The 25,399-nt window shown below is 43.7% G+C and overlaps 1 protein-coding gene across 1 annotated transcript in view; it reads left to right on the forward strand.

Moving 5' to 3' along the window:
• XPO4 (exportin 4) overlaps positions 1–25,399 on the forward strand; it is a 185,530-nt gene that overhangs the window by 61,604 nt on the left and 98,527 nt on the right. Inside the window, exon 5 of the mRNA XM_075337399.1 lies at positions 23,915–24,031. Coding sequence (XP_075193514.1) covers positions 23,915–24,031 — 117 coding nt within the window. The remainder of the gene's footprint in view (positions 1–23,914; positions 24,032–25,399) is intronic.

Genomic DNA, 25,399 nt, shown 5'->3' on the forward strand with positions numbered 1-25,399 from the left:
CCGATAGCTCTGCAGTATCTGCTGATCACAGCTACAAGGCAGTTAACAGCAGATACGCTCTTTCTCTTTTGCTGTGCCGCTGGCACAGCGAAAGTGAAAGCAAGTCAGGTGTAGTACAGGAGACATCACATGACCCTGTGCTACCATGACAACATATTTTTTTTGTACAGGATACAGCCAGGCCCCTTTTTGTTCGGCCTTGCCATTAGAGTTTCTGTCCCTATGTAGCGCGCAGTGGGGGTACGGCTTGGCAGCCCGCCTGATCTAATAGTATGGGCGTCACCTAATAGGCTGCGGGTTTGTGACTGTGCGTCTGCTAGTGTGAACAGTGCTCTATGCAAGCCACTAGTGTGCAGTTTTACCATCCAGCCATTACCTCCTCCATATTTGGAAGTCCATATTTGGAAGTCCATATTTGGAAGTCCATATTTGGAAGTCCATATTTGGAAGTCCATATTTGGAAGTGAGTGTGAATGGCTCCCCCTGCACCTGTGATGCCTCCACCTAGTGGGGGTTTAGCTGTATCCTGCTGGAGTAGTAGTAGTCTTTTTGGCCTGAGCAATATACGGCTGCAATTCTATCTTGCTGTAAGTAATGAAATGCAGCACAGATTCATCTCAACTAAAACCCTAGATCCATTGATCAGGAATGGAACAGATGTTAATAGAACATTTCATAACTTTCCCAAATTCTTATAAAAAAAATATTCAGCACATTCTGCATTGAAGTGCGATACCCAATTTATTATATATTTTAGCACTCAGTCCATTTGATACCAACTCCGATTCCACCAAAATGGACAGACTCCACGACTCCGACTCAATACCCCCTGTGATTAGTGCAGGGGGACGGTCACTGCTGTGGGCGAGCTGTAGATATGGCTTAGGACCTCCTTTACACTAAAGCGGATCTGTAACTGAATTGCGTTTTTCAGACGTTTACGTGGTCTTTACATTTGGGCAGTAATTAATTCAATCTCTGGACTGTGCAGTAATAGCATCGTGTCATGATATATTGGAATATATCCTCGAGGACTGATTCATGAATACATGATGTCAATCTTCCAGCATCCCGTATCATGCCTGCGCCGGTCACTTGTTCCGTCGGCACAGCTCAAGTTTGTAGGGGGCGGTTACAATTATCTGGTGTGTACTAGGCGTATAGTGCTCATTTCCAGCTTTCATTGGTATAAGGCTCATATTTTAGGCGTGTCGTATGACCCCACCATGCAATCCACATTCTTTCCGGTTGACATGCAAATACTATTCCAATAGTCCCAGAACAGGTTGAGAAGCCAGAATGGTTATGTGCAGATCAGAGGGTGACACGGACGAGCACTGCGATAAAACGGCCATTTGTCCTGGCAGCTGGGAACATCTGCACCCCCCTAGACACTCCGTCATTCTGCTGCAGCAGCTGGACCCAGGACGCCTCTTGGGCTTTTACTCTATAATAATCTGTTTGGGTTACACAAAGTGATGAATAAAGGATGGTTGTTGTTTGCTCAGCTGTTTTAGCAACTCCCATAGACTTTTGGGGAGAGAGCGGTGCTCCTGTGAGACCTTCACTCCTCACCTGGCAGACTGGAGTTTAGTGGACCGCTTTCTCCCCAGACTCTGTTCCTTTTCAACTCCTATTACAAATCTTATTCGTCCTTCCTGATATCTCCTATGTGTATGTTTTATATATGCACATATATTATATAGCTATAATGTAATATACATACATAGTACTGTGCATAGGTTTTAGGCAGGTGTAGAAAAAAGGTTCCAAAGAATATTTTCAAAAATCTAAGTGAAAGAATCAAAATTTAATAATCTAATAAAACTGTGTCCTGTCATGTAATTCAAAGGGCAGCGTGTCCTAGTCATACGTTAGAAGAAACAAAGCATCCGAGACCTGGGTCTCAACTGACAGGGGCGCTATATCATAAGCACACATACTTCTGTGAGCAGGGCTGTGACATGAGAAGAAATAAATCTCCTCAGCTGACTGAACACAAAGATGTTGATATTTTTTTTCTCCCTCTCCTCCAGTCATTTGTGTGCAGTCAGCCTCAATGTATTTCTTGTCATGTAGGTTCAGAGGTACCTGTTCTTATAATACAGCTTCTCTTATCAGTTGAGACACAGGTCTCTGGAGCTGTTTCTTCAGACTACAGCCCGTCCTGAGATGTGACAGGGACTGGCTGCAGTTTGAATTAAGTGACAGTGCCATTTTATCACATTTTTAGAAGATTTCCTTTTAATATTAACGTAATTCCTAACTCCCTTTTCTGAAATGCAGCCCTGGGCTTGCAGGAAACCACCACCATTCTTTACTGCTGCCCGCAAACACTCATCCCGCCTCTCTTCAGCCCTTCTGCGAACAAACTGCCTTTTGTTACAGCCAAATATTTTACGTTTTGACTCATCAGTCCAAAGCACCTGCTGCCATTATTCTTCACCCCAGTCCTATGTTTTCATGCGCCGTTGAGTCACTTGGCCTTGACTCCATATAGAAGGTATGCTTTTTTGGCACCAATTCTTCCATGAGGACCAATTCTGGCCAAATTTCTCTAGTGGTTGTTGCTGGGTCCCACTGGTTGCTGCCACTTCGGAGTTAAAGGGGTTGTTCATTACTTAGTTTTCCAAGCCACATCAATATACCGTTGAGAAACAAGGCTTCTCTCAAATACCTTGTGTTGGCAATAGTGCCTGTGACCGGCACTAATGTGGTCCGCTCATCCCCATCACATGACCCTGGGCTTCCAGATTACCTGACATCACGGCGGCTGGCCCCATTCTCCGTGAGTGACTGGGTAGAGCGTCACAGCCCAGCGTCACAGCCCAGCGTCACAGCCCAGCGTCACAGCCCAGCGTCACAGCCCAGCGTCACAGCCCAGCGTCACAGCCCAGCGTCACAGCCCAGCGTCACAGCCCAGCGTCACAGCCCAGCGTCACAGCCCAGCGTCACAGCCCAGCGTCACAGCCCAGCGTCACAGCCCAGCGTCACAGCCCAGCGTCACAGCCCAGCGTCACAGCCCAGCGTCACAGCCCAGCGTCACAGCCCAGCGTCACAGCCCAGCGTCACAGCCCAGCGTCACAGCCCAGCGTCTCTCTGCAGTGAATGGGAAAGCGTGCAAGATACTGTGCTCTGACGAGCGATGAAACACCGCCCACAGCTCAGTCACTCACAGAGACTGAAGCCGGGCTCGGTGATGTCAGGTCAACTGGAAGCCCGGGGATCACACAATGGGGATGAGTGGTCCACAACAGCACCGCTCACAGGCACTATTGCCAACACAATGTATTTGAGAGAAGCCTTGTTTCTCAACGTTATATCAGTTTGGCTTGGAAAATTAAGTAGTGAACCATCCCTTTTTAATGGCACTGCTGGACTACATCTAATTTTCAACAGAAGTAAGGATGAGGTCTTTTTTCTGATGCATGGAGTTTCCTTGGCCAACCTTTGCATCTACGGTTCTCAACATTGCCCATGTCTTGGTGCTTCTTCATCGGCGCTATACCCTCCTCCCCTCTTTCGCATCTCCCTTGGCTGATGCTTTGCCAGTCTTTGTATAGCTTAGCATGGACAAGAAGTTGTTGCTTTAGGCCAAGTTGTACTGAGAACGGTGGTGAACTTGGCAAATGCAAAGGATCCATGGCTGTACAGGTGGAGGCGAGGATTGAGTCTTATTTTGTCCTATCTGTACACACATCAGCCGCAGAGTTAAGGCCCAGTCACACTAAACAACTTACCAGCGATCCCAACAACGATACAACCTGATAGGGATCGCTGGTAAGTTGCTAGGAGGTCGCTGGTGAGATGTCACACTAAGCGACGCTCCAGCGATCCCACCAGCAACCTGACCTGGCAGGGATCGCTGGAGCTTCGCTACACGGGTTGCTGGTGAGCTGTCACACAGGCAGATCTCACCAGAAACTAGTGACCAGCCCCCAGCCAGCAGCACGCATGGAAGCGATGCTGCGCTTGGTAACTAAGGTAAATATCGGGTAACCAACCCGATATTTTCCTTGGTTACCAGTGCACACCGCTTAGCGCTGGCTCCCTGCACACCTAGCCACAGTACACATCGGGTTAATTACCCGATGTGTACTCTGCTACGTGTGCAGGCAGCAGGAGCCGGCTTCTGCGGACGCTGGTAACCACGGTAAACAGCGGATAACCAAGAAGCCCTTACCTTGGTTACCCGATGTTTACCTTTGTTACCAGCGTCCGCTGCTCTCACACTGCCAGTGCCGGCTCCATGCTCCCTGCACACATAGCCACAGTACACATCGGGTTAATTACCCGATGTGTACTCTGCTACGTGTGCAGGCAGCAGGAGCCGGCTTCTGCGGATGCTGGTAACCACGGTAAACAGCGGATAACCAAGAAGCCCTTATCTTGGTTACCCGATATTTAGCTTCGTTACCAGCGTCCGCTGCTCTCACGCTGCCAGTGCCGGCTCCCTGTTCCCTGCACTCCTAGCCACAGTACACATTGGGTTAATTACCCGATGTGTACTGTGGCTACGTGTGCAGAGAGCAGGAGCCGGCACTGACAGCATGAGAGCGGCGGACGCTGGTAACGAAGGTAAATATCGGGTAACCAAGGTTAGGGCTTCTTGGTTACCCGATGTTTACTGTGGTTACCAGCATCCGCAGAAGCCGGCTCCTGCTGCCTGCACATTCAGTTGTTGCTCTGTCGCTGTCACACACAGCGATCTGTGCTTCACAGCGGGACAGCAACTACTAAAAAATGGCCCAGGACATTCAGCAACAACCAACGACCTCACAGCAGGGGCCAGGTTGTTGCTGGATGTCACACACAGCAACATCGCTAGCAACGTCACAAAAGTCGTTCCTTAGCAGCGATGTTGCTAGCGATGTTGCTTAGTGTGACGGGGCCTTTATTGTAGGCAGTTTCCACAGCAATTTCACCCTATGACATCCTAGCTTAGAGCCTAATAGTCATACATCTGTGGAGAAGGTTTTTTTCCCTCTGGCTTCAATTTTGTGATTTATATATAGTATTGTGCTGACATTTTTAAGAAAATGCTATAAACAGGACAGTTTTCAGCACTAACAAATGTCCTATGATGTTTTACCGACTTGGGGACTCATATCACCTATGTTTATATGGATCCTCGTACCGTAACCCATCATGTATCCAGAATCAGCGTGGAGAGCTGCTGATGTGTGTGGGCTGCCGTGTGTTTCTCATGTATGTAATGATTGATGTCTCCACTCTCGTTGATCCGTCCCTATAAAGGAGCAGCTGAGCCGCCTTTGTTAGCGCTAACCTTTTGTGAAGTTTATTTTAGGGAATAAAGCTACTGGGCCCGTGCCAGGAGATTATAGAAGACAATCCGCCCCGAGAACAAGAGGAGGCTGCTCGGCCGGGGAATGCCGCTTCTGAGTATGAGGTGCTTACATGGACGGGTCTCGTCCTGCTGTGTGCACCTCACGCTGCAGAATTCATTATGCCGTCATATAACCCATTTGTTTTCTCATCCTGGGCACAACAGCAACCAATGTCTTTCTGCTGTATTCTTACAATCTTACACCCATAGGTTGAATGCGCACACTTTTTGTTTTAAAGACCTACACATCATAGAAATAAGTGTGCGGTGGAGATTTTATAATCCAGAGTGCGTCAGTTCTGTGTGCAGAACTCATTGCTCAATTCACACTGTGCAATGCAGATATGCCCCGAGTCCATGTAGCCCTAAGACCACGATCCCAGATGATGTGGCTTTTCTGCACAGATTTCCGAAACACGTAGATGAGGTTTAAAGCATTTAATCTCTCTTGTTGGTACTCTATCCCACTGCAGACTTTCTGTACACAATCTACTTTACATGTACAAGAGAGACTGCTGGAAAGACAAAAAGGCGCAAATAGGGTCTTATCTAGAGTGGTTGGATAAGTAAAACCAAAAGGCAATCGCTCACCTTTGGCAGTTGTGTGAAGCCACAACTACTGTAATGGGTATATGGTTAAAGGGAACCGGTCACCAGATTTGGTGACTATAAGCTGCAGCCACCAGCAGTGGGCTCTCTTATATACAGCGTTCTAACATGCTGTATATAAGAGCCCAGGCCACTGTGTAGAAACGTAAAAATCACTTTGTAAACTCACCTGAGGAGCGGTACGGTGCAGATGGGTGTCTCCGTTATCTGGGTCCGGCACAGCCTCTTTCGGCCTTCTTTGTCTTTTTTTTTTTTTTTTTTTTTTTTTTTTTTTAAGCCTGGGTGCTTGACGCGTCCTACGTCATCTACACTAGCAGACACTGGGGTTCTGCGCAGGCGCACTTTGATCTGCACTGAGCAGGACAGATCAAAGTATTGTAGTGCACCTGCGCAGGACCTCAATGCCGGTGAGTGTACATGACATAGGACACGTCATGCACCCAGGCTTCAGGAAGAGGAAGACAAAGATGGCCAAAAGAGGACGCGCCGGTAGCGGAGAATGGAGACGCCCATCTGCACTGCACCGACCGTTTAGGTAAGTATTATAAAGTGATTTTTATGTTCTACACAGCGGCCTGGGCTCTTATATACAGAATGTTAGAATGCTGTATATAAGAGTCCACTGGTGGTGGCCGCCAGTTATAGGCCCCAAATCTGCTGACAGGTTCCCTTTAACCATATACCCATTACAATAGTTGTGGCTTCACAACTTAGGATAGGTCATTAATGTTTGGTCGGGGTCCGACACCCCGCACCCCTGCTGATTAGCTATCCTCGGGCAGGCAGCTGGAAATGTTTAGCGCTTCGACTTCTGATAGCGGCCGTGGCCTTGTACTGCACATCCGCCTCCCATTCTAATCAGTAGGAGGCGGTTATGCAGTACCCGGCTGCTGCCACTATCAGAAGACTGAGCCGTTGCGGAGCTGAGCATTTCTGGCTCCTTGCTGCCGCCACCGGGGCTGGGAACAGCTGATCATCGAGGGTGATGGATGTCGGACCCCAGCTGATTAGACATTAATGACCTATCCTAAGGATAGGCAATCAATGTAAAAGTAGTGTTGTCGTGCACAAACCCATAAATTGCAGAAATAAAATCTGTTGCAGTTTTGTCTTGATTTCAACCCATAGGTAGAGCTGAGCCGGACCCATGGAAGTCCGGGTTCAGTCGGACGTTAGATAAAGTTCAGTTCGGGACCCAGAGTTAACCTGAACTTGACCGCTCATCTCTACCCGTAGGTCAATATTTGTGCGGATATTGCATGGACATCACTAATTCCTAGGTTGAGCCTCCAATGATACAATAACCAGCATCAAGCACAGGAGGGGCAGCTGCAGATTCACGATACAAGTGGTGTGCAAATGCCACGCTAAGAGGACAGAGACTACCGTCTTGCATCCGTAAGATTGTGGTCTCGTGTTTTTGGGGGTTTTTTGTGTGTAATCTTGGAGATCATTTGATTCATCAGCCTTATCTTCTGTAGAGTTACATTCTTATTTGGAAATGCAATAAGTGTCTACGATTGGAAGCATCTTGTGCCTTCTGCTGGAAGTTAGGGTGATTACTACTTGCATAGAAAAAAGTGTTGGCTGCAAAAAAGTCCTCTAAGTTGTAACTCCATTGTCAAGTATGTGTCAGTGCTGCGTTTTCCCCTCCGGTGAAACCTGCTGGAGGCTAATCCCCCTCTGTCATAGTCACTAATACCTCTTTAATGAGGGTACATCAGCACGCCGCATCTGCTGTTTGAGTGTTCTTGAGAGTAAATTATTCCATTGACCTTTCATCCCATAACCCTAATGCCGTTCTCGTTTCACTTGCACTGTTGCCCACCCTAGTTCCCCTACTGACCCCTACATAGCGGCACGTATGGAGGCAGCTGCTCCTCCGCCGACCAGATCCTCCTCGTGAGACTCTTTTTAAGAGCTACAACCATTTGTATGAAGTGACTCGCTCTTAATGAATGATCATCGATGATGAAAGATCACTCAGTTGTGTTGGTGAAACACATGTATGCTACTGCAGGGCTTTTTTTTTTTTTTATGTTTGTGTGCAAAAGACAGAACAAAAGGGGGGAAAAAAACTAAAATACACATGGATTAATAGTAGATATATGTTGCTTTTTTTATCATTTTAAAACATTCATTGTACGCAACTTGTGTCTTTAGCATATGGGTGGCGCACTCCTGAAGACTGCCAGATCGGACCATTGGCACGGACACACCGCCTGTCCGAACTGTCCGCAATCCCGTGCTGCAATCAGTCAGCGCTACCCTTGCCGCAATCGGAGGAGGATCGAGATCCAGCCTCAGATTAGCACTAGTAAGCACACACTCCTTACCTGGGAAACTGGCCATCTTTGTGTAGACTGCAGAGGTGGCCGGTAATCTAGGCAACCATCCACAAACTAAAGAATTAAAAAAAAAAAAACATCCGCAAACTAAAGAATTAAAAAAAAATCCTTTTCTTTAGTATAGACACGTCATACTTTCCGGAATAAAATCTTACATTTATAATCTGCAGGATATCAGCCAATGATGTGCATTTTACATTGCAATGAAGAGGGTTAATCCCTGTCAAATTGGCTTAAAACTCATGCAGATTTTGCCACGGATTTTATAGCAGAAAATACATATTTTTTTTATGTTTAATCATTTTATATTAAACTTTCAAAATATTAAAATACAGAATTAACAGTATGTATAGTCACTAGTGTTGATCGAGCAGTTAACTATTTGTACTCGCGATGCTGTTAGCGAGTACTGTCCGCTACTGGCATATTAGTAATAGCGGGCGCAATGTAAGTCAATGGGAAACTTTTGCGAAGTAGCGAGTAACCCTTTTCATGCCAGTAGTGAATAGTACGGCTGTCGGGTTACTCTCTACTTAGTGAGTATTTGCCATTGACTTACACTGCGCCCGCTACTCGTAACAAATATGCGAGTAGCGGACAGAACTCGCTAACAGCATAGCGAGTACGAATAGTTAACTACTCGCTCAACACTAATAGTCACCTTATATCAACTATAAAGTTACAACCAAATACACATTTTGTGAGACCAAGGGTAACGAAAGGTGATCTAGAAAATGATATAGGTCTCTGCAAAAAACAAGATTGACCATCCAAAAAGTCCTGATGACATCAAAAATAGGAATAAAATATATATATATATATATATATATATATATATATATATATATATATATATATATATATATATATATATATATATATAATATGTGTATGTATGTATGTATGAAGAGGGGACAGGCGGCTATCCAGAGAAGAAAAGGGGAAAGAAGAAAGACAGGGAGCAGAGGGATACGGGAAAGGATGTGCCCAATATTTGTTTCCATGTTCGCCCAGAATCTTTTTTTTTTTTTACCTAATTTATTTTTCTCTTGCTCAATTTGCATAGACTTTTATATTTATTTTTTGTCATGGGTGTGCCCTGCTCTGGGGGGGATCTTTGGAAAGTCTGGGACCAGACCGTTGCAGCGCCTTATTATGCGCTGCTATGCATCTTATGTTTAAATGTATTTGCTTTCCTTTTGGTACTGTAGGGGTTAAGGACTCATTCCTGTCTGGCTGTCCTTTGGAGCCTTAATCCCCAGGTGCAGCTCTTTGTGACTACTCCTCTTTTACTATAAATGGTCCAGTGTCTTAAAGGGGTGGTCCACTACACAGCAGAGTGGCCACACATCGATGTAATGCACATAAAGAAGGCTTTTCACAAATACCTTATGTAGTAATTTCTGCCTCTGAGCGGTGCTATTGTGGTCCGCTCATCCCCATGAAGTGACCCCCAGACTCAGTGACCTCTGAGATCTGGTGATGTCATGTCAATTTCCAGTTTTTCATTATCAGTTTTCAATTTCCGAGGCGGGCTTCAGTCTTCTTGACTGACTGGGCTGTTGGCAGACTTTTCACTGCTCCTTACAGCCCAGCATCTCACACTCTCTCTTCACTTCAGAGCATTGCAAGCAGGAGTGATTCTGTGCTGTGACGAGCGGTGTAACTCCGCCCACAACCTAGTCACTCAGGGAGACTGGGGCCGCCTCAGTGATGTCAGGTCAACTGGGAATTGATGTGACATCACTGGATCTCAGAGGTCACGGAGTCCGGTGATCACATGATTGGGAGGAGCGGATCGCAATAGCGCAGCTCAGAGGCAAATTTGATTTCACAAGGTATTTGAGAAAAACCTTCTTTATGAGCTTTACATAGATTTGTGGCCCCTATGCTGTCAAAGATTCTCATATCTGAGCTGTCCACTTTGGAAGGAGCCAGTCTCTGGAAGATGCAGACGTTTTGTGCCCATTGCAGCTGTGGTGTTGGCTGCATTGGAGTGGCTTGGAGTGTTTTCCTTTTTGGTTTATTTCCCCCTGTCTCTTTCTACCCTTAGTTGGGTTATTGCAGTGGTGAGACTACTGCTCTCACTGGCATTCTCACTAGCCAGGGTGAGTTTAGGGCAAGCAAGTGTCTAGGCATGTGATGGCGAAGAGGTGGGGAGGACCTGCATAGGGATGCTAGGGAGTGCAGTGATCTGTCTCAGGTGAGTTTAGGAGGTGACCCTGCTCCCCTTTTCCTAGCGTCAGGGCCCACCGTTGTACAGTGTACCCTGTTTGTTGCGTTTCTCACTGGGGGTTCCCTTATTCTTGGTGGAACCCCAGTAGTCATTCCTTAAAACTTTTTTTTTTTTTTTCTGTCTGATTCAAGGATTGTCTGATTAAGACCAGATTCAAATCCGAGCCGTGGTATCTGCACTGCTCCTCTGTATCTTTTTCACGGTTTTGTTCTTTCCCCCCCCCCCCCATTTTTAGACTCTATTGATATATGGACAGATATACTGATAAATATTTATTGGTGTATCATCAGCGGTGTAAAAAGATAAGTGATACAGGCCCCGCTTATTTAAAGGGCCATGCGTGAGTGAGTGAGCGGACCCTCGAGTGTGACCGCTCGGGGAGCCTGCGTCTCATGTAATTAGTACAGTCATGTATCAGACACCATTGCGTCCTGTCATTCTGCTTTCACTGCCTGCGCCGCCGCTTCCGCTGTTTACAGTTGACATTAACCTCCTGAAAAGGTTGAAATAGCTGCCATTGTTGTGGACTGGCATTGTCGCTGGAAGGAAGGCAGCGACACACTCCTCCGATTCAAGTCTGATCTGTTTAGGTATCGGCCGGCCGCAGGGATTAAGCTGGGCGCGTGCTAGCTAAGATAACAAGCGCCTGTAAGGTCAAGGTACTGACATGAGAGGCATTTATGTACAGAGATGCGCCAGTTGGTGGCACTGGGGCTTGACTCTCAGCTGTCGTATGAGCCTGCATAAATAGTATCATTGCAGCTTTAATCTTTTACTATAGTGAGGTATGGGACACAGACTGTCTATGGACTGTGCGAGCATCCCCAAGGGGTTCCTGCAACATTTCCTTAGTGGCCTGCCATCTTAAGTCTTTATTCCTGTTTTATTATGGATTACTATTGCAATACAAGGGGATAAAATATGTACAAAGCGGTGTCAATAAACTGCAACACCTAAGTGATGTGAATATTGTTGGGGGTGTTTGTTTTCTTATATTCTTTTAGATGCAGCAACTTTTTTAGGATCACTTACTTACAGGCTTTCCCAAATTTAGATTGGACTAATTTGCTTTAAAGGGAACCTGTCACCACTTGTCGGCGCCGCCTCTTGGCCATCTTTGTTCTTCTTTTCTAGCCGCGGTCCAACGTCATACACACTCGCCGGCATTCAGGTCCTGGAGGAGCAGGGCAGATCAAGGTATTGTAGTGCGCGTGCGCAGGATTGGCGAGTGTGTATGACGTAGCCGTGTCATGCACACAGGCTTCAGAAAGAGGGCGAAGATGGCCGAAAGAGGCAGCGCCGGCACCGGACAACGGAGACGCCCATAATGCTCACAGCGCGACCGTTAGGTAAGTATTATAAAGCGTTTTTTATGTTATAGTCCCGGACTGGGCTCTTATATACAGCATGTTAGAATACTGTATATAAGAGCCCGGTGGTAGTGGCCGCAGCTTATACGCCAAAAAAAAGTGGTGACCGGTTCCCTTTAAAGAGAATCTGCCTATATCATGCTGCCCTGAGATGAGATAGTAAAAACCTGCTGACAAAGCGGCCCTGAGTTCAACTATGTATCACTTATATTACTGGCTGCAGCCATTCTGACAGTGAAAGATTTCAAATGTAGACTGGAGGAGAAGAAGGAGGTGTTACTGCGCTGCCCGACACAGGAAAAATACAACTCAGGAAAGGAATCACTCTGATGATGTGCATCAGCGTGATACCAATCCTGAAGAAGGGGGCTCAGACTTCTGAAACGCGTAGAAATAAAGTCACTCCTTCTTATACAAGACTTTTTTTTTTTTTTTTGTTTTTGTATTTTTCCTGTCACGGGCAGCGCAGTAACACCTCCTTCTGCTCCTCCAGTTTACCTTTGATATCTCTGAGGAGCCTGGTTCATTGAGTTTGCTTTGGGCGTTGTGACTTTCTCACAACCATAACAGGTGAGCATGCTTAGCTTATTTCTACCCTAGTTTCTTTGAAGGATAAGACCCTATTGCGCCTTTTGGTTTCCAGTTCCTCTTCACAGTGAAAGATTTGAGATTTTGCATGCAGAAGAGCTCTGAGAGCTGCCCCTGCCTAAACCAGGCTTTCAGTGTACATTTCCATAGAGAGAAGCGGCTAACCACAGAGGGGGGCGAAGTCTGACTACAGCTCATGCACTGCTGAGACCCACTAATGATAAAGATAAGAGGCTTAAGCTAACATTGCAGGTAAATAAAAAAGAGAAACTAGAGATTACAAATATATACATTTCAGAAGGAATAGAGCTGAGCACTGTTCAATATGTGAGCAAACAATCTCACCAAGAATAGCGTAGTAATATTTACGTCTTGGGAACAAAAAACACCATATCTCATGAATGGCTGTTATTCCAGCAATCAGGCAGCCTAGGACAGGTAATGTGGTGCTCCTTCAAAACTGCAAATCATACATATATAGGACGAAACTGAGATTAGAGGAAGGGCTGAATTCTGTTTTAACTCTACCAGCATGCTGTCTTCAGCTTACATTGCAGAAACCTGCTGACAAACTCCCTTTTAAGGCCCCCTTCACACGTACGTGAAAAAAACGAACAGTTTTTTTCACGGACGTATTAAAGGGGAGGTTTGCTCCCCGTGTGCTGTGTTTGTGGCACATGCGTGTTCTCCGTGTGTTATACGTAATAACACACGGAGAATGGAAAGTCCCGCCTTACCTGATGATTCCGGAGCTGTCTGTGGTGCTGAATGACAGTGTCTGGCACAGGCCACGCCGACGCTGCTTCCGGCCCTCAGTGAAGAAGATGTGGCGTTCAAATTCACTGTGTCGCATGCCGGTGACAGCCGCTGCAGAGACTGCAGGGCTGGTGGAGGTGAGTATGTGGATTTTTTTTTTATTTTTTTTTATTTATTTTTTTTATTTTTACAATGACACGTGTGTTTCTCCGGCGCGTGTCACGTGGGACCGCATCCACACTACATCCGTGTGGTACGGGTGCCGGCCGTGTGACACCCGTGCTGCCGGAGAAAAACGGACATGCCTCCGTATGGAGCACACGGGCACACGTCTGCTCCACACGGAGGCACGGGCCAATGGCTGAACACGTGCGTGCACGTATACCCATTGATTTTAATGGGTATACATGTGCCCTTGTCTCCAGTACACGCGGGAACGGACCTTCTAAGGGGCTATTCCCATCTCCAGGATCCTATCCCAATATGTAGTAGATGTAATAATAGTAAATACCTCCAATTAGTAATGTAGAATTCTCCTGACAAGCTATGTTACTTACCTCATGTGTAGAACAATGCAGCTTAGGTATTCATGGTTACGACCACAAGCAACTAAATCACTGAGTGGTCGTACCCATGCATACATAAGCTGCAATGCCCTGCACATGAGGTAAGAGACATAACTAATCAGGAGAACTATACTGCATTTCTAATTGGAGGTATTTGCTAATATTACTACTACTACACCTACTACATATTGGAATAGGAATTTTGAGACTGGACTACCCCTTAAAGGGAATCTGTCAGCTGGTTTTTGCTATGAGATCTGAGAGTACCATGATGTAGGGGCAGAGAGCCTGATTCCAGTGATGTCACTTACTGGACTCCTTGGTGCTCTTTTGATAGAATCACTGCTGTAGACCTCTTTCACACGTCTGTGCCTCCGATACGTGTATGGTCCGTTTTCTCACGTACTGGAGACACAGGCACACGTAGACCCATTAAAATCAGTGGGTCTGCGTTCACGTGCGGATTCTGCCATGGACCGTGTGTACGTGTGGAGCATACGTGTGCTCCACATGTAGACATGTCCCCGTTTTCCCTCTGGCATCACGAGTGTCACATGGAACGCAAACGGGTCACATGTAACACAAACGGACCACACGGATGTGTTCCGTGTGACACGCACCGGAGAAAACACATATATCTGCGAGAAAAAAAAACAAAACAACTTTACTCACTTTCTCCAGCCCTGCCGTCTCTGCAGCTGCTGTCACTTGCTTCCGACCCCCGCTCATTATGCTCATTGAATATTCACTTCACTGCGGCCGCAAGCAGCAGCAGCGGAGAGTCGGCAGGACTGGAGACCGAAGATCAGCACCACGGACAGCAACGCCAGGGACAGGTGAGTAGAAAGTTCCCGTTCTCCGTGTGTTATCACTGATAACACACGGAGAACACACGTGTGCCATAAACACGGCTCACGGAGGGCAAAACGCACCTTTGACACGTCCGTGAAAAATGTGCCTGGTTTTTCACGGACGTGGGAAAGAGGCCGTAGATGTAGCATTTGGTCATAATGTTAAGCAGTTTATAACCCCGCCCCCCCACCACTGATTGGTAGATTTGTGTACACTGTCAGCTAGCTGCCAATCAGTGGTGAGGGGCAGGGTTACATAGATTAGCTGGACTACCTGGCACAAGTTACTTAGTCCAGCAGTGAAAATCTCCTGCTGATGAAACACTGATTGTATTGAGACTACAGCAAACAGCCGAGCAAGTGATGGGTTCCTGGAATCTGTTGGTTTTGACCCAGTGACAGTATTTACTTGTGCTGTTTGTGTCACACCTCCATCTTCATGTTACAAGGTAGCCTCTAAGTTCAGTCTATAATTTTCAATCATTTTTAGAAACCCTGCTATTCAATTTACAATTTCAGCTTTTTCTCTTGGGAGGAGTGCCTCTTTCAGTAATATAGGCTGGATCTGATGGATCTGAGCTGTGTGTGTAACCGGTGCTGTGGTCTTCATTAACCCCTATATTTGTGCAGCCTCTAGCCTGCAATTTTGTGTGCTTTTCTTCGGTTTTCCCTGCCCTTTCTTAGGCCTCAATTGAGCATCGTATGTTTGTCATATGTTTTATCAGTCAATTTCCCGTATGGATAGTGTTAATCTCGGACAGCACACGGACTATATATTGATAAATCACGGACAGCACACGGACTATATATTGATAAATCAAGGACCGCACACGGACTATATATTGATAAATCATGGACAGCACACGGACTATATATTGATAAATCATGGACAGCACACGGACTATATATTGATAAATCATGGATAGCACACGGACTATATATTGATAAATCATGGACAGCACACGGACTATATATTGATAAATCACGGACCGCACACGGACTATATATTGATAAATCATGGATAGCACACGGACTATATATTGATAAATCATGGACAGCACACGGACTATATATTGATAAATCACGGACAGCACACGGACTATATATTGATAAATCACGGACCGCACACGGACTATATATTGGTAAATCATGGACAGCACACGAACTATATATTAATAAATCACGGACCGCACACGGACTATATATTGGTAAATCATGGACAGCACACGGACTATATATTGATAAATCATGGACAGCACACGGACTATATATTGGTAAATCAAGGACCGCACACGGACTATATATTGATAAATCATGGACAGCACACGGACTATATATTGATAAATCAGGGACAGCACACAGACTATATATTAATAAATCATGGAGAGCACATGGACTATATATTGATAAATCATGGAGAGCACACGGACTATATATTGATAAATCATGGATAGCACACGGACTATATATTGATAAATCATGGATAGCACACGGACTATATATTGATAAATCATGGACAGCACACGGACTATATATTGATAAATCATGGATAGCACACGGACTATATATTGATAAATCATGGAGAGCACACGGACTATATATTGATAAATCATGGACCGCACACGGACTATATATTGATAAATCACGGACAGCACACGGACTATATATTGATAAATCATGGATAGCACACGGACTATATATTGGTAAATCACGGACAGCACACGGACTATATATTGATAAATCATGGATAGCACACGGACTATATATTGATAAATCACGGACCGCACACGGACTATATATTGATAAATCACGGACAGCACACGGACTATATATTGGTAAATCATGGACAGCACACGAACTATATATTAATAAATCACGGACCGCACACGGACTATATATTGGTAAATCATGGACAGCACACGGACTATATATTGGTAAATCATGGACAGCACACGGACTATATATTGGTAAATCATGGACAGCACACGGACTATATATTGGTAAATCATGGACAGCACACGGACTATATATTGATAAATCATGGACAGCACACGGACTATATATTGGTAAATCAGGGACCGCACACGGACTATATATTGGTAAATCAGGGACAGCACACGGACTATATATTGGTAAATCATGGACAGCACACGGACTATATATTGGTAAATCATGGACAGCACACGGACTATATATTGGTAAATCATGGACCGCACACGGACTATGTATTGGTAAGTCATGGACCGCACACGGACTATGTATTGGTAAGTCATGGACAGCACACGGACTATGTATTGATAAATCATGGAGCGCACACGGACTATATATTAGTAAATCATGGACAGCACACGGACTACATATTGGTAAATCATGGACCGCACACGGACTATATATTGATAAATCATGGACAGCACACGGACTATATATTGGTAAATCATGGACAGCACACGGACTATATATTGGTAAATCATGGACCGCACACGGACTATATATTGGTAAGTCATGGACAGCACACGGACTATATATTGATAAATCATGGACCGCACACTGACTATGTATTGGTAAGTCATGGACCGCACACTGACTATGTATTGGTAAGTCATGGACAGCACACGGACTATATATTGATAAATCATGGATAGCACACGGACTATATATTGATAAATCATGGAGAGCACACGGACTATATATTGATAAATCATGGACAGCACACGGACTATATATTGATAAATCATGGATAGCACACGGACTATATATTGATAAATCACGGACAGCACACGGACTATATATTGGTAAATCATGGACAGCACACGGACTATATATTGATAAATCACGGACAGCACATGGACTATATATTGATAAATCATGGATAGCACACGGACTATATATTGATAAATCACGGACCGCACACGGACTATATATTGATAAATCACGGACAGCACACGGACTATATATTGATAAATCATGGATAGCACACGGACTATATATTGATAAATCACGGACAGCACATGGACTATATATTGATAAATCATGGATAGCACACGGACTATATATTGATAAATCACGGACCGCACACGGACTATATATTGGTAAATCACGGACCGCACACGGACTATATATTGGTAAATCATGGACAGCACACGGACTATATATTGGTAAATCATGGACAGCACATGGACTATATATTGATAAATCACGGACAGCACATGGACTATATATTGATAAATCATGGATAGCACACGGACTATATATTGATTAAATCACGGACCGCACACGGACTATATATTGATAAATCACGGACAGCACACGGACTATATATTGATAAATCACGGACCGCACACGGACTATATATTGATAAATCACGGACCGCACACGGACTATATATTGATAAATCACGGACAGCACACGGACTATATATTAATAAATCATGGACAGCACACGGACTATATATTGATAAATCACGGACCGCACACGGACTATATATTGGTAAATCACGGACCGCACACGGACTATATATTAATAAATCACGGACAGCACACGGACTATATATTAATAAATCATGGAGAGCACACGGACTATATATTGATAAATCACGGGCCGCACACGGACTATATATTTATAAATCATGGAGAGCACACGGACTATATATTGATAAATCATGGATAGCACACGGACTATATATTGATAAATCATGGACCGCGCACACGGACTATATATTGATAAATCATGGACAGCACACGGACTATATATTGATAAATCACGGACCGCACACGGACTATATATTGATAATCATGGATAGCACACGGACTATATATTGATAAAGTCACGGACCGCACACGGACTATATATTGATAAATCACGGACAGCACACGGACTATATATTGGTAAATCATGGACAGCACACGAACTGTATATTAATAAATCACGGACCGCACACGGACTATATATTGATAAATCACGGACCACACACGGACTATATATTGGTAAATCATGGACAGCACACGGACTATATATTGGTAAATCATGGACAGCACACGGACTATATATTGGTAAATCACGGACAGCACATGGACTATATATTGATAAATCATGGATAGCACACGGACTATATATTGATAAATCACGGACAGCACACGGACTATATTGATAAATCACGGACCGCACACGGACTATATATTGATAAATCACGGACAGCACACGGACTATATATTGATAAATCACGGACAGCACACGGACTATATATTAATAAATCACGGACCGCACACGGACTATATATTGGTAAATCACGGACCGCACACGGACTATATATTGATAAATCATGGACAGCACACGGACTATATATTGATAAATCACGGGCCGCACACGGACTATATATTGATAAATCATGGACAGCACACGGACTATGTATTGGTAAATCATGGACAGCACACGGACTATGTATTGGTAAATCATGGACCGCACACGGACTATATATTAATAAATCACGGACCGCACACGGATTATATATTGATAAATCATGGACAGCACACGGACTATATATTGGTAAATCAGGGACCGCACACGGACTATATATTGATAAATCAGGGACAGCACACAGACTATATATTGGTAAATCATGGACAGCACACGGACTATATATTGGTAAATCATGGACAGCACACGGACTATATATTGGTAAATCATGGACCGCACACGGACTATGTATTGGTAAGTCATGGACCGCACACGGACTATGTATTGGTAAGTCATGGACAGCACACGGACTATGTATTGATAAATCATGGACCGCACACGGACTATGTATTAGTAAATCATGGACAGCACACGGACTATATATTGGTAAATCATGGACCGCACACTGACTATGTATTGATAAATCATGGACAGCACACGGACTATATATTGGTAAATCATGGACAGCACACGGACTATATATTGGTAAATCATGGACAGCACACGGACTATATATTGGTAAATCATGGACCGCACACGGACTATATATTGGTAAATCACGGACAGCACACGGACTATATATTGATAAATCATGGATAGCACACGGACTATATATTGATAAATCATGGACAGCACACGGCTATATATTGATAAATCACGGGCCGCACACGGACTATATATTGATAAATCATGGACAGCACACGGACTATGTATTGGTAAATCAGGGACCGCACACGGACTATATATTGATAAATCATGGACAGCACACGGACTATATATTGGTAAATCATGGACCGCACACGGACTATATATTGGTAAATCATGGACAGCACATGGACTATATATTGGTAAGTCATGGACAGCACATGGACTATATATTGGTAAGTCATGGACAGCACACGGACTATATATTGGTAAGTCATGGACAGCACACGGACTATATATTGGTAAATCATGGACAGCACACGGACTATATATTGATAAATCATGGACAGCACACGGACTATATATTGGTAAGTCATGGACAGCACACGGACTATATATTGGTAAGTCATGGACAGCACATGGACTATATATTGGTAAATCATGGACAGCACATGGACTATATATTGGTAAATCATGGACAGCACACGGACTATATATTGATAAATCATGGACAGCACACGGACTATATATTGGTAAGTCATGGACCGCACACGGACTATATATTGGTAAATCATGGACCGCACACGGACTATATATTGGTAAATCATGGACAGCACATGGACTATATATTGGTAAGTCATGGACAGCACACGGACTATATATTGGTAAGTCATGGACAGCACACGGACTATATATTGGTAAATCATGGACAGCACACGGACTATATATTGATAAATCATGGACAGCACACGGACTATATATTGGTAAGTCATGGACAGCATACGGACTATATATTGGTAAGTCATGGACAGCACATGGACTATATATTGGTAAATCATGGACAGCACATGGACTATATATTGGTAAATCATGGACAGCACACGGACTATATATTGATAAATCATGGACAGCACACGGACTATATATTGGTAAGTCATGGACAGCACACGGACTATATATTGGTAAATCATGGACAGCACACGGACTATATATTGATAAATCATGGACAGCACACGGACTATATATTGGTAAATCATGGACAGCACACGGACTATATATTGATAAATCATGGACAGCACACGGACTATATATTGGTAAATCATGGACCGCACACGGACTATATATTGGTAATTCATGGACCGCACACGGACTATATATTGGTAAATCATGGACAGCACACGGACTATATATTGGTAAATCATGGAGAGCACACGGACTATATATTGGTAAATCATGGACAGCACATGGACTATATATTGGTAAATCATGGACAGCACATGGACTATATATTGGTAAATCATGGACCGCACACGGAATATATATTGGTAAATCATGGACAGCACACGGACTATATATTGGTAAATCATGGACAGCACACGGACTATATATTGGTAAATCATGGACAGCACATGGACTATATATTGGTAAATCATGGACCGCACACGGAATATATATTGGTAAATCATGGACAGCACACGGACTATATATTGGTAAATCATGGAGAGCACACGGACTATATATTGGTAAATCATGGAGAGCACACGGACTATATATTGGTAATTCATGGACCGCACACGGACTATATATTGATAAATCATGGACCGCACACGGACTATATATTGGTAAATCATGGACCGCACACGGACTATATATTGGTAAATCATGGACAGCACACGGATGCTATTGGTATGTAGTTTGTGTGCTGTCCGGGATTTTCATGGACCCATATTCTTGTATTTTGTTTTTTTTCCATTTATGCTGTCGGCAGAAGACGGACATGTCTGCGGGATTTTTCATGGACACACAGCTTGCAAATAAAAACACTCACTTGTAAAAAACCCCATAGACTATAATGGGGAATTTGTTCTGTCCGTGTAAAAAACCCAGAACATGTAGGTGCAACACAGACGCAGGAATGAGCGCTAAGCCCGTGGATACTTTCTCCCCTCTCCACATTGTTGAGATCTGTGTACAACCTTTCCATTTACGTTCAATCCAATGTAAAGTTCTGATAAAATTTTCTAAAAAAAAAAAAATAATGTGAATGTGAATTGGCTGATACTGCAGATATCGGATGTTCATTCTGCCTGCAGGTCGTGCTGTATCACTCTGCTACTCACCTGACACTTTAGGCTGAACGTCTGCTGGAAATAATAGTCTTAAAAGCCACAAAGGGAATCTAGCCGTCGTATATAGATGTGTGGTGCTGGTAATTTGCAGCGGTGGAGTAAATCGGAATACAGGAGGGTTTTGCTGGGACACACAGAGCTGTACAGTAGCCGTGTGTGCCAGCACTGCCGACGCTAATGACCCTGCCTGACGGCTCCTTACACTGATTTATTGTTTTGGATTCCTCTGGAGGAGCGCGTTACTCCGATAATGTGTAAATAACAGAATTGTCTCATTATTCACTTTCCCGCTGACATTTCTGCTGTAATTTTTCCCACAAATCTCCGGCTGTGTGAGAATTGTAATTAGTTCTGTCCGAGACCTCTAATTAGCGGACTCCTCTCTTCCATCATTTGATTTATAGTTTTATTTATAATTTATTTTATTTATTTATTACCTTTAAATGGTAACTACAAGATACACAAACGCGCCTTACTCCAGAAAACTCCTGAAACACTTTGAGGTGTTGCTGTGTTTTAGTACTTTACCTTTTCTGGTTACCTTTTTTTTTTCCTACAAATCGATCCCTTTTAGTTAAGGCGCCGCTCACATCAGCGGTATTTTGCCGGAAAGCCGGATCCGGCATAAATCCATTTCAGTTCCATTCATTCACAATGGAATCGCGGCAAGGTGCGGGCGCATGTGACCGCGTCTTGCCGCGATTCCATAGGAAATGAATGGAGCTGAAATGCATTTGTGCCGGATCTGGCTTTCCGTTAAAATACCGCCGATGTGAGTGCGGCCTAACATTGCAGAAGATAGTCGACCATTTTCCCTTTTGGTTTTCCATCTGTCAAACTCAACTTTTTTTTTTTTCTTTTTCTTTTTAAGGAGGTGATTTTGAATATTATTTATATTGACTGCTGGCAAACATCTGGCAGAACTTCTTTTTTTTTTTTTTTTTTACTTTTCTTTTTACGGCTACTTTCACACATTCGTTTTTTTCAATCCGGCACAATCCAGAAAAAAACGGATAAAACTGATCCAGCGCCAGATTCATTTTATCCCCATTGATTTGTATTAGCGCCGGATTGTGCTGGATGGCATTGCGTTGCATCCGGCTTTTGCCGGATCCGGCGTCATTGGCTAATGCGGCGGCCGGCTGAAACGTCTCTTGTAACATTTTTTTTGTCTCTGACGCGATACAGCGTGATTTGCAATGGAAGCCTATGGACGCCGGATCCGGCAAAAAACGGATGCGGCCGCCGGATCCGTTTTTTGTTTTTTTTTTTTAAACTGAGCATGCTCCAATTTATTATAAAAAAAAAAAAAATGGATCCCGCAAAAAAACGGACGAAACGGATGCGCCGGATATTCCGGTATAGCGGATTTGTCAAAAAAAGATGCGACTCATCAGTTTTTGCCACAGTATGCCACAACATTACCGCTAACTGCCCTCGGTTTTGAGATGAAGGCTCATCCAGTTAGTAGGACCTACATCCTCTATACCAGTGTTTCCCAAACTCCAGTCCTCATGGCCCCCAACAAGTCATGTTTTCAGGATTTCCTTACTATTGAACAGGTGATGGAATCATTATCAAGGCATCACCTGTGCTATATTAAGGAAATCCTGAAAACATGACCTGTCGGGGGTCGTGAGGACTGGAGTTTGGGAACCAATGCTCTATACCATAGCCATAATTATACGAGAATAGGGTACACCCCTTTTAATCCTTCTGAAAATCATTGGGCCACTGACCTCCAGCGATGCCTGGCTGTGCATATCCATATCTCCCCCAGGGTGCGTATGTAGAAGGATAATCTTTCTTTGGACATAATTGTTCTTCACGCATGGTGAAGTATACTTGTGTGAATATGGCTTCAATATGACCCTCTTTTAATTAATGAGCTAGTCTGATTGGGTTTTGCAGCCAAGTATAACAGCTGCGGACCCTGTAATGGTCAATTTTGGGGGTCTATGTAGGAGTATACAAGTTTGTCGGGAGTCTTTGACACGTCTTATCTGTTTCTTTGCAGCAAACGTTGGCTTGCTCCATATTAACAGCCCTGCTTATAGAGTTCTCCAGTTCAAGCAAAACCAGCAACATCGGCCTCAGTATGGAGTTTCATGGGAACTGCAAAAGGATATTTCAGGTGAGCGTTCCTTCTTATGCCATAAGGTGCGGTGCGGTGGGCCACTAAGCCGCCAACATGTCAGTATGCCGCTGGGGCTTTGCGCGCCAAGCTTGCCCCTGTTAGATCTGTCAGTTTCAACATGAGGCGTAAAAGGGCTTAAAAGGCTTTTCCCATGAACAAAGTTGCTTTTAATCAATAGATCTTGGAATAATAATAATTTCCACAATTAGATGTGTTTTAAAAAAATGTCCCTGTGCTGAGATAATTTTATATAGAGTATGTGTCCCTACTATGTACTGTGTAATGGCTGTGTCTGACCGTACAGGGACATGATCTGATCATACCACATCTTCTGGGACTAAGAGGAAGTTAAGTAAACATTATAGCACTGGATCAAAAATAATTTTTCTTACAGTTCAAAACATTTTTAAAAAAACGGGGTCGGGAAATGTTTTACCTCACACAAAGAATCAGCTATGACTCTGTGATGCAATACAGATATTACATCACGGAGTCATAACGGATTCTTCTTGTGAGGTAAAATATTTCCTTGCCTGTTTTTTAAATAATTTTTCTTTGAGATAATATTATTTGTAATTTTGTGCTGTAATGTCTTTATACTATACTTTTTTTTTTTTTTAATCCTCCCCAGCCCAGGAGCTGTGATATGGTCAGACACGGCCATTACACAGTACACAGCAGGGATACACATATAAGATTATCTCAGCACAGGAACATTTTTTTTAATCCCATCCAACTGTGGAACTTGTGGTTCAAAGATCTATTCATTAAAATTAATTTTGTTTGTGAGAAAACTACTTTTAAGAGCCCATCAGTAGTATGCACATTATATAGAAGAAGAAATGGACCGTAGACCTTTCATCAGAACTAGACATTTGCACTAAACTGCACAATCATGTTCCCAGGTTTTTTTGTTTTTTTTTCTGCACAAAAAAAATAATTACCCAAAAAAAATAGTTTTTTGTTTTTTTTTAAATAATTAATTTAATTAATTAATTAATTTACTATTTAACCTATTTCTTTTTCCAGTACAGTATATGGTAAAATTTAAGGGTTATTCAAAACAATGACTTGCCCCTCAAAACAAAAAAAAAATAAGGCCTTCGCATGGCTTAGTAGATGGACATAAAGAATTGTGGCTCTTGGAAGAAAGGGAAGGAAATACGAAATGCACAAAAAGGAAAATTTGTTGCATTTTGACTCTTTAATCCATCTTCCATCTTGGTGTATGACTACTGTTACCTTGAAAGATGCAGCACGGCTACCTGTGAATGTTCAGGAAAGTATTATGGAGACTTTACAGGTGCTTGTCATCAGGTGGTTTTCTTTTTTTTTTTTTTATAATTCCCCCCCCCCCCCCCTTGT

The sequence above is a fragment of the Anomaloglossus baeobatrachus genome, chromosome 2 (assembly GCF_048569485.1).
Source record: "Anomaloglossus baeobatrachus isolate aAnoBae1 chromosome 2, aAnoBae1.hap1, whole genome shotgun sequence".
NCBI classification, from domain to species: Eukaryota; Metazoa; Chordata; class Amphibia; order Anura; family Aromobatidae; genus Anomaloglossus; species Anomaloglossus baeobatrachus.